This window comes from Exserohilum turcica, assembly GCF_000359705.1.
Source record: "Exserohilum turcica Et28A unplaced genomic scaffold SETTUscaffold_2, whole genome shotgun sequence".
Taxonomy (NCBI): domain Eukaryota; kingdom Fungi; phylum Ascomycota; class Dothideomycetes; order Pleosporales; family Pleosporaceae; genus Exserohilum; species Exserohilum turcicum.
The window spans coordinates 1,214,019-1,222,682 of NW_007360025.1; the positions used below are offsets into that span (position 1 = coordinate 1,214,019).

The 8,664-nt window shown below is 55.9% G+C and overlaps 4 protein-coding genes across 4 annotated transcripts; 2 read left to right on the forward strand and 2 right to left on the reverse strand.

Annotated features, from left to right (window-relative positions):
• Nucleotides 1-207: 207 nt before the first annotated feature.
• On the reverse strand, nt 208-2,076 carry SETTUDRAFT_89246 (uncharacterized protein; the record flags this gene model as incomplete). The annotated part of the gene is made up of 2 exons (XM_008027214.1): nt 208-1,273; nt 1,316-2,076. The coding sequence occupies 2 exons, from the start codon at nt 2,074-2,076 to the stop codon at nt 208-210; spliced, it is 1,827 nt and encodes a 608-aa protein (XP_008025405.1).
• Nucleotides 2,077-2,134: 58 nt separating this feature from the next.
• On the reverse strand, nt 2,135-2,863 carry SETTUDRAFT_66917 (uncharacterized protein; the record flags this gene model as incomplete). Its single annotated transcript, XM_008026973.1, has 2 exons — nt 2,135-2,632; nt 2,690-2,863. Coding segments are annotated over 2 exons (672 nt in total), but the record flags the coding sequence as incomplete, so codon positions are not given.
• Nucleotides 2,864-3,896: 1,033 nt separating this feature from the next.
• Nucleotides 3,897-6,790, forward strand: SETTUDRAFT_162963 (uncharacterized protein). Its single transcript, XM_008027215.1, has 3 exons — nt 3,897-4,324; nt 4,375-4,977; nt 5,024-6,790. Exons 1-3 carry the CDS (start codon nt 3,918-3,920, stop codon nt 6,381-6,383), a joined length of 2,370 nt encoding a protein of 789 aa, XP_008025406.1. The 5' UTR covers nt 3,897-3,917; the 3' UTR covers nt 6,384-6,790.
• A 796-nt stretch (nt 6,791-7,586) lies between these two features.
• On the forward strand, nt 7,587-8,433 carry SETTUDRAFT_135180 (uncharacterized protein; the record flags this gene model as incomplete). The annotated part of the gene is made up of 1 exon (XM_008027216.1): nt 7,587-8,433. The coding sequence occupies one exon, from the start codon at nt 7,587-7,589 to the stop codon at nt 8,301-8,303; it is 717 nt and encodes a 238-aa protein (XP_008025407.1). The 3' UTR covers nt 8,304-8,433.
• Between the last annotated feature and the right edge of the window lie 231 nt (nt 8,434-8,664).

Here is an 8,664-nt window from a genome sequence, read left to right on the forward strand (position 1 = left end):
GGTAATGATCGACATGATCGACAATACAAAGTTTGGCTTCACATCTCAGTGACATGTCATTGCCGCATTTGAGCAAAAATACGCGTCGGCTGCACTCGATCGTCCATGATGTCACACGCGTCATCGGCTCGGTACCCGAAAGACGGGTGGGCGGTCTTGCTGTATTGTATGAGATGCGTGGCATTAGATTCACCAGCTATGGCTGGCTTAGTACGTGTTTAGCTGTGGAGGTCGGAATAGTTGGTGACTTTGTTCAATCATCATCTCAATGTTCTTGGATTCGTTCATTTCAAAGTCGTGCATCAGCTCCATCTGTTGTTGCTGGTTCAATCCCGTCCCTCTGGCATCTTGGCTCCAGGCTGGATTGAGGTAGTCGGCCATTTCATAACCTTGGTTCGCTGCATACGTTTCGTTGTAGAAGGGTGATGACATGGGCATCGTTGGCATGTTGTAGTTGTCCTGGGACGGCATCGTAAAGGTCGGATTCCATTGAGGTAGCTCGGCAAAGGTCGTGGGTAGCGAGTTGAATTGCGTAGTCGACGGATAATTGTAAATGGGTATGCCAGTGTCCATTGATGATTTTGGGCTCACGTCATTGTACGCCATGGGCGGAGGCTGTTGGGGCGAAGTATGCAAGTCGGGCTGCGGCATGCTCGGGGCGCTGGAGAATGGAGCGGGTGTATTCACTTGGCCGTTGCTAAAGTTGAACAGTTGCTGATTGTGATTCGGTAGATATCCAAACGGCGCCGGTACTCTGTCGGACGGTGTGCCCACTGATGCAGTGGACGCTGTTGCTGGGCTTGTAGTTCGCGATCGGTTGATGCCATCTACATTGCCATTTGCTACCGACGCAGTATCTGACGGAGAGCTAGCCGAGATGGGGACGTCGCCGTCTTTGTCGTAAATCTTCATGCACGCGCTGATGAGGTTGTGGTACAGGCCAATGGCAGACTCGACGCCGGGCCATCGTTCAGACGCTTTCTTTATCGACTCAATCGCAACGTTGAGATGGGTCTCAACCTCTTCGCGGCTATGAAGCTTCCGCACATGGGAGTAGGATAGAGTCCAGAGCACCGTGTTGATGCACATGAAAATGGCTTGGGTGAAGATCCAGGTCACGTCGACGCTCTTGGTTTCAATCTGCTTCATGGTCATGTAGATGTTGTATTGACAGGCGTCGTAGCACCGGATGGCGGCTTCGACGGACGGACGGGGAACCTGCGGCGAAGGGCGGTACATGAAGACGACCATGGTATTGTATCGCCCGGTGAACCTGGGAGCGTAAGTATTCGCGTGCATTCAGCATTGTCAAGACACGTACCAAACCTTGTTTAGGCCTGATCCGCCATCCATCTCTGGGCTCGTATCTCGCCATGCCTCAATCTTTGCCTGCATCTGAATAAACCAGGGGTGCTGGTCGTTTTTGGGCTCGGGTTTCTTCTTTTGGTATAGCATCTTGCGGATTTCCAGCTGCAGCAAGCGCATCTTGTAAAAATGGATTCCAATCCATTTCTTCAGCGATGCCTGGGGCGCTGGCTTGATGCCTTCCCTGGTAATGTAGCAATCATCGACCAGCTCGCCAAAGTTGACATCAATGTGTTCTCGCCGTGTGGCGCAATGCGCAGGTCGTCCTAAGCTGTGCGAAAGGCCGTAATCCATGGTGAGTATGCACCAGAACAGGCGCCTCCGCATGTCGACTTCCAGAGGATCTGCTGATCGGCCGCCCGGGCCCATGGTAATGGTTTTCTCTTCGTGTAAGCCCAGGGCCTGACATAGTCTCACGCCAAGGCCGACAATGTAATAGACGGCCGTTCTCGTGGGCGTCAAGAGCGAGTATCCCGCTACCAGGCAAAAACACTGCAGTGTTTTCAGGTTCATGGGCTTGATGGCGGCTTCAAAGTACCTGAGGGCGGCGAGATAGTAGCTGTCGGCAAGGCCCGCGTACTGTGTGTCCATTTTCTGCAGGCTAATGGCAATGACCATGCGCAGGCAGTAGTTCTGGTAGGGGTCAGTCGAGCCATTGTAGACGTCATTGACATCCTGCGTAAATGTAGGCTGGTGGAAGATGGGATACATGGGATGCACTGTGCGCAGTCAGCTCGTGCAGGCTTAGTAGAGACGTGGGGGGATGGGTGCCTTTGCAGTAGAAGAGTTCGACGAGCAGGTTGGTGACGTCTCTGCTGGGTAGCTCCTCGGCCGCCACATCGCTGACGATGGGGTACACCTTGGACGTGGGCCGCTGGTCTTCCTGGGTAAAGGTGTCCTTGATGTCCTTTGCTCGTGCGTGGGGGACGATTTCGGAGATGCTCTTGGACTCGGTAAACTGCTTGGCCAGCTGCATCACCAGGCGGGTGATGGTGATGCCGCTCGAAGGGCCGAGGAACTTGGACTCGTCCGAGTCCTGGACACGCACCGTGGCTGCGCCGCGCATGACATCTTCGGCGTCGGGCTCGACGTCATCGCGCTCGAGATCAGCCAGCTGCTTCTCGAGAAGGCGCACCTTTTGCTGGAGGTGGACGACATAGTTGCGGGGGATCTTGCGGCCCTTTGCGGGGTCGTAGTATTCGCAGTGCGAGTTTGTGCGCTCGCAGGGCCCGCATCGAGGGAGGCCGGGGTCGCACCTGGTCTTGCGCTGGGGGAGTGGTCAGTCGGGCGGAGCATGGGCGGACGACGGGCGGACGATGCTTACCGTGCGGCAGCGACAGCAGGCCGTGAGGGTGTGGGCGATGCGGGTCTGGGGGGCGGTGGAGGCGGTGGTTGTAGTTGTAGTCGTGGTGGTTGTGGAGGTGGCGGCGGCTTCGTCTGGCGGATGGGGGTGCGGGGTGCCTTCGGCCCTTGTCTGTGTCGCGGTCGCGACTTCCATGGCTACAGTGTCACTCGACATCCAGGCACGGCGGGGAGCGGGTCGAGGGGAGGCGAGGAACGGGAGGCTTTATGAGGGTTGCTCGGCCGGGCGTGTGGGGAGGGAAGCGTGCACGGCCATGCCCGGAGGTGTTGTCGCGGCGGCGAGGGGGACGAGGGGGGAGGGGAGGGGAGAGGGTGGGCAGGGCTGTCTGTGGTTGAAGAGTAGGCGTGGCCGTCGGGGTTGGCAAAAGCAGGGCTTAGCAGCAGGGCATGGTGGATAGATGGTGTAGAGTAGGACAGGCACAAGCGACGTCGGTACATCGATGGAGTAAGTATACAGTCTGCAGTAACGACAGCGGCACCTAAGCGGGGGCATGGCCAGGCTCTATGCAGCCAACGGGCGCCAATCAGCCCATGGCCCAGGAGAAAACACCGCCGCCGCCATGCTGGTGCGGCGTAGACGGCCAGCCAGATGCGTCGCCCCACGCGTCCCATAGGCCCGCTGCCCACACAGCCCAAATCTTCTTTCATCTGGCCGTCCGCCGCTCGCCGCTCGCCGCCCGCCGCCGCCCGTCGCCCCGTTACTCGCCATCCATACGCCCGCCGTGCCGCGCTTCTGCAGAGCCGACAGGGGGGCCGTCTGCCCGCACCGGCACCGCCACTGGCACTGGCACTGGCACTGGCACTGGCAGCCGTCCAAGCCGCTCAACACCACGCGCCGCCCGCACACGACGATACCAAGGCGTACCGACGTCCCTGGTACCAGGACCGCATCCCCACCAAGCCACGCGACACCGCTAGCCCGCCTCGTCTGGCCTGGTCTGGTCCGCTTCCCTCTTATCCTGTCTCGTCCTGTCTTGTCCTGTCTCGTCCCGTCTCGTCTCGCCTCGTATCCCTCGTCCCGGAAGCGGCCTTGTTCCTGTCCGTTTGTGCCCATCGCCCTCTTGTCCTAGCGCCCAATCCGGCCTGGCCCTATCTGTCCCCGCCCAATTCACCCCCAACCTGCTAGTCCGCCCTTGCTCGTCCCATGCCCAGCCGCTGCTGCCATTCACTCGCCCCGCCACAGCCCAGCCATGGTCCTTGAGACTCCGCTGCTCCGAGTGAGCAGGCCCGTCGCCGCCTGCTCGCGCTGCCGAGCTGCAAAAGTAAAGTGCGACGGCAAATTGCCCGCCTGCACTGCCTGCGAAAAGTCAAACCGCGCTTCGGAATGCTCCAGCACAAACGACCAGTTTGCACGGGGCAAGGAGAGAAGCTATGTCGCTACCCTCGAGTCCCGCGTCGAACGGTTGGAGCGCAAGATTCAAGAAGCAAAAGCCAGGAGAAAGTCGTCGGGTATCGTCATGAACGACCTGTCCGAGAGCTCCACTCCACGCAGAGCTTCGACCGACACAGTCAAGGCCCCCAAGCCCATCAGCAAGCGAGCTGCACGCCAGCGCGAGGCCTCGGAGATTGATGACCTGGTGTCAGACTTTGGCCTACTGTGAGTGCCGCATATATAGCTCGCCATTCATGCCCTGCTGACCCTCCAAGTGCCGTCAATGCCACGGCAAGAGACTTTTATGGCTTCACCACCGAAATGTCGTATGCTCGCCTCATCAGATCGGCGAGCACAAAAGAGCCTCTGCCGGGCGACATGATCAAGCCGTTGCCTCCAAAGTTTGCCGCTACTCCGCTGATCCAGCACTATCTCAACAACATCTTCACGCTTTGGCCCGTCTTCGAAGAGGCAACTCTCTATGCCTCGGTCGATGCCGTCTACCAGCAGGGCGACAATTCCACTCCATGGGACCGCTGGTGTGTTCGCATGGTCCTGGCCATTGCCTGTCTGTCCCAGTCAGAGTCCAGGGGAGATAATCACTACACAGATGCTGTTGGCCACATGAATGCTGCCCTGGACAATGCCGAAGACGTGCTGCACCCGGGATACATCTCTAGTATTCAAGCTCTGATTCTGTGGATTATATATGCCACCATGGACCCTCATCACTTCGACAGCTGGACGCTTGTAGGCGCCGCTTCGAGAGCCATGGTCGATTTGGGCATCCACCAGGACCCGTCCAAAAATGTCGCAATATCCCGTACAAAGCTGGAGCTCAGGAGGCGGGTATATTGGTGCGTGTATTCGCTTGACAGGTATATCATACACAATCCACTCCAAATCCATGGCTGACTCCTCCAGATCTACCTCGCTCGTTCAAACACGCGCCTTTTCCTTGTCGGACGAAGCCGCCAACGTAGCCTTTCCCTTCTACAGCACTCCCATGTCACCCAAATACTCGTCCCCCCAGTCGCACGTCTTCCAACAATCCTTCGATGCCGCCATTGATTTGTTCAAGGTTCGTGAAATCCAATCGGAATGGTACATGGACCTATTCCAATCTGGTCGCGAGCCTTGGCAACAGCCCTATCAATACATTTGGAAGCAGTACAACAGAATGGCACAGTGGTTTCAAGACATGCCGCAAAGTACCCTACCGGCTGTCAAGTCCTTTTTCGAGTTGGAGCTGCTCTACAGCTACGTCTACATCCTGTCGCCAAACCCACGGATACCTCACATACACGAGTATGCCCAGCGCCTAATTTTCGAGCACTGCATTGCATACGCCACCAACCTGCTCGAGGTGTTGGACAAACCTTCCAACACGGTCAAGCCGCCAATCACCTATTATGATGCAATGCGCGCATACATGACAGGCCGCCAATTTGTAGACGTGCTGTCGCGTAACATGGATGTCATCCTCGACCCAAGGCCTGCGGTCCCTCCTACGCCGGTGGGTACCGAGGTGGAGTCGGAAGATCCCCTCGCCCCACCTACACAGGTCAGCGCGCCACCCTTCCCTAGTCCTTCACTTGGAGAGGGACAGGCGTTTCCACTGGATCCGACCACCCGAGCCATCCATGCTCTGAACGATTACACTTCGCTGCTCTCCAAGTTCGGACTAAGATTTGGTTTCATACACTGGCGGGACCGATTTCAGCGTGAATCAGCTTCTCTTTCAGCACAGCTTCACCAACGTAGTCAAGTCTCTGCACATCCCTCGCCTATGGGACAGCAGTTGCCACCTCCGACGACTTATTCTCCGCAGTGGGGGTCTATGGCATCCGTGTCGCCACAGCCGCCACACTTGATGTACTCTAGCCTTCCGACCACACCGCCCAGCCTCTTTCCCCAGTCGAGTCCATATGCTAGCTCCATGTCGTACAACGGAAACGCATATGATGGTTCCGGACAAAGTCCGCAAACACATGGCATGGCGTATGATGCCAGCCCATCCCAGCAGACCTGGGCAACCCCATCTCCACAGCCAGTGCCCGATCTTCCACAACCATCAGGTGGCCAAACAAGAAGGGCTTTGGTATACGGTCCAGGCCTTCCAGTGCAAGGGCGCAGCCCTGGGGCTTCCTCATCAACAGGACAAGATGCCAATGGCTGGGACCACCAAAACTCCGACCCTAACGGTTACTTCCAAGTGCCGCCATCCATGTCTCAACAAGGCAATGGCTCCTGGAACCAGAGCTCACAAGGAAATTGGGGCTGAATCGCATCCCACCAATGAGACAGCATGCAGTAGAACGGGCCATTCAAATCAGCCCATTTCCTCTTTGGAAAACGTTTACCGACGCGTGCGTTTAACGCTTTTTTTTTCGCCGATCAATACCGACAGTTCCAGTTCCACTCGGAGCGGGATCTACGTTCGGCATATTACTAGCGTAGCACGTGTAGGACTAGCAAAGGGAACAAGGTTTTGGCGCTGCAATGGACGAGAGGCGTCCTTTGTTGTGCAAGGGAATGAATGAATGAATGAAGAGATGTATATTGGAAATGTAGAAACGCTCGACGTGCAGATGGTGTTTACGCTTGATCGAAGTGTGAAATGAGCCTAGTTGAGGCTCCGCGGATGTCACAGGCCCGCGGCTAGAGACTGTGTAAACGCCGAGTTTAAACTCCGGGGGTTACTGAGAAACATACTGTAGTCTCTCCTTTTTTTTCCTTCCTAACATGATGTGTGTACATGTATGTACGTGTTTGCCTTGAATCCAGCTCCACATGGCTGCCGTGCTGAGACACATGCAGCCCATGTGGCGTCGATAACGTGAGCTGATTCACTCCCAACATGTCTCTGCCATGGCAACTACCCCTTGCACTCACCGGACCGCCAATCTCCCCCTGCATAGGATAGTTATCGCGGCGCTATGTAGAAGCACACTACTAATGCTAATATCCCCAATGTCCACGCACTCGGATATACATCCTCATTCCCGCCCCACCACCCAATCACACACTTCAACCCCACAAATCGCCATCATTCATCATGCAACAAATTTGAAACTACGAATCATGCGCCTTCCACGCAACATGTTTTTCCGTGCGTTCCACTCAGAGAGCTAGGTTGGAAATAAATATTATGACAAGTTGGGTAGGTGTAGCAAGCAAATATGCAATGTGAAGTGTGAAATGTGGAAATGTGAAATGTGCACACCGATCAAGAAGAGATCGACAGGGACCCGGAAAATCATCATCATGGACCCCCACTTTGCGCTCACGCGCGGGGGTAGGGGTACGTATGTGTACGTGTATGGATGTAGAAGAGAGAGAGAGAGAGAGAGAGAGAGAGAGAGCCCCACTATAGCTAGTAGCGTAGCAATCAACGCCAACAGCAGTAGGCAACACCAGACGTGCTAACAACTCTCTACTTCTCTTTCTCTTTCTCAATGCAGCCAGCGCCCCGCCACAATCAAGCATGACATCAGCATCAGCATCAGCATCAGCATCAGCACCAGCACCAGCGCCCACAACACCGTACGACGCAGCGCTCGCAGCCATCGACGCAGCGCACGCGCTCGACCCCACACTCAGCTCCCCCACCACGGAAAACACCACACCCATCCCCTACGAACTGCACTACGCGCGCAAATGCAGCGCATACCTCTCGCAGCGCAGCCCCTCGGCCTCGCCGTTGCTGCGCCTCGCCATCCGCGCACAGCACTTTCGCAGATGGGAAACCCCGCGCTCCGAATACCCCGCTACCCGCGCTGGATACCATGCGTGGCGCGCCAATGCGAAGAAGCGGCAGGCGGATCTCGTCGTGGCGATTTGTAGAGAGGCGGGGTTTAGCGAGGAGGAGAGTCAGCATGTGGGGAGGTTGATTAAGAAGGAGGGGTTAAGCACTGCTTCTTCTTCTTCTTCTTCTTCTTCTTCTTCTGGTGGTGCTGCTGGTGGTGGGGATAAAGAGGGGGATGAGGACGAAGAAGAAGTAGTAGTGCTAGAAGATGTTGCCTGCCTAGTTTTCCTCGACGACCAATTCGCCGCCTTTGAAAAGGAACATGACCAAGACAAGATTGTGCGTATCCTGAGGAAAACCTGGGCCAAGATGAGTGCGCGCGGGCGCGATATGGCCTTGAGTATGGAGATGGACGGGCGCAGGAGGGACTTGGTAGAGAAGGCGTTGAAGCCGTGACTCACGTCGATACTGATTGCATTTGTGCGATGATTAGAAGAATGGGTTTATGAGTTGAGAAATTGCCTTGTTTTGACGATACTGCGTTACACACGAATATATAACCCCCCTTATATACAGATATATATATATATATAACGTATTCCACCACCGAGAGTGCCACCCCACCGAGTGTGCCTACTTTTTCTTGGCATCGCGAACATCACATATGAAAACTTGAATTACTCTACACTAGCTATAGATGCTTCGTACGACTCACTTGCATCTAACATAGAATCTTCTTCTACATTCTTTTTGGCACGTACGGGCGTTATGGCCCACTCTCCCACAGATTCCACAGTGCCGTTGACCCTGGCTGGGG

Coding starts and splice junctions, on each gene's coding strand:
- SETTUDRAFT_162963 (XM_008027215.1), top strand. CDS start 3,918: ATGGTCCTTGAGACTCCGCTGCTCCGAGTGAGCAGGCCCGTCGCCGCC. Junction 4,325..4,374: donor GTGTCAGACTTTGGCCTACT/GTGAGTGCCGCA, acceptor TGACCCTCCAAG/TGCCGTCAATGCCACGGCAA. Junction 4,978..5,023: donor TGCGTGTATTCGCTTGACAG/GTATATCATACA, acceptor TGACTCCTCCAG/ATCTACCTCGCTCGTTCAAA.